Source organism: Lottia gigantea, assembly GCF_000327385.1.
Source record: "Lottia gigantea unplaced genomic scaffold LOTGIsca_144, whole genome shotgun sequence".
Classification (NCBI taxonomy): Eukaryota; Metazoa; Mollusca; class Gastropoda; family Lottiidae; genus Lottia; species Lottia gigantea.
The window spans coordinates 18511-19704 of NW_008707688.1; the positions used below are offsets into that span (position 1 = coordinate 18511).

The window sequence follows — 1194 nt, forward strand, 5'->3', positions numbered from 1 at the left end:
CAATAGGTACAAATTTTTTTACATGGGATCATAACTGAAATGATTTACAAGTGGTTCATACTATTGATCATATTTTTTGCACTCAGATCATGAGTTTTGTGTGAAGGTTGAGGACTTTTTTTTTACAGGCTTTAAACATTTCACTGGAAAAAGTTGATGTGTAGTCAACACTACTCAGCCAGACAAAATATCAATATGCAGATGATGATATTCCAAAGTTCGACATCCCATTAAGAGAACTATTGCTGATGGACTTTTTTCTTTTCTTCTGTTCAATTTTCCACCAATTTTCAAGCATTAATATGGAATGGATGGCTGCTTGATGGTAATTAGCTCAACTTGATTGTCTTTTTCTTCATACTGTTAATACCATTCAAACTTAATTATAGGTGACAGAGCTCATAAACCCTTTATCTGTAGTGATGCTGATGTTTGTAGTATAGATCTCGATGGTACTGAAGATTATATAGTGCTAGCTTGTGATGGTGTTTGGGATGTGGTGGAACCAAATGATGTACCAGAACTGGTTTACAATCATATCCAACAAACTAAAGGTGACAGAACACGAACAGCTCATCGTATTGTGGAGGTTGCTAAGGAAAGTGGTTCTAATGACAATATATCTGTTATTGTGGTTTTCTTACGCGATGACATATCACCGCCTCAGGGAAAAATGAGTATCCAGTTTCCTACCTTTGCAGCTAAAAACCCTGACAAGGGAGATGACTCTAATGATAAGACTACAAATAATAAATCTGGTGGAAAACAATGTGAAAAGACATGATCTTGCTTAATATTACAGTAGTTTTAGAATGATATAACAGAAGCAAGCATTTAAAAGGAAGGCATTGTGCTAAAAAGTGTGTAGAACATCTTTACCCAATTGAAGTGTGGTCTTCTTCAAACTTCTGGCCTGTGTTATTAGTTATAACAAATATACCAGGGTAATCCATAGCCTATTGTCAGGTGACAGGGATATAATGAAGCCTGTCATAAAAACTGTAGCTTTGACACTTTTTAATGAGGCCCAGTAGCTTTATTATTACAAACTTATGTCTTAATTTAGCCTTTGCCCACTTGATGTAACTTTGTTAAGGCTGATCTTAACAAAGGCTGCTCTACATGTCTAAGCAGCTTTCTAGCAACAAATCCTTGTGCAAAGGATTGTAATACAGATAATGAAAATAATTTCCC

General features: G+C 35.3%; 1 protein-coding gene across 1 annotated transcript; it reads left to right on the forward strand.

Annotated features, from left to right (window-relative positions):
- Positions 1–388: 388 nt before the first annotated feature.
- LOTGIDRAFT_70128 (hypothetical protein) lies at positions 389–646 on the forward strand (the record flags this gene model as incomplete). Its single annotated transcript, XM_009050069.1, has 1 exon — positions 389–646. A coding segment is annotated over one exon (258 nt), but the record flags the coding sequence as incomplete, so codon positions are not given.
- Positions 647–1194: the final 548 nt, after the last annotated feature.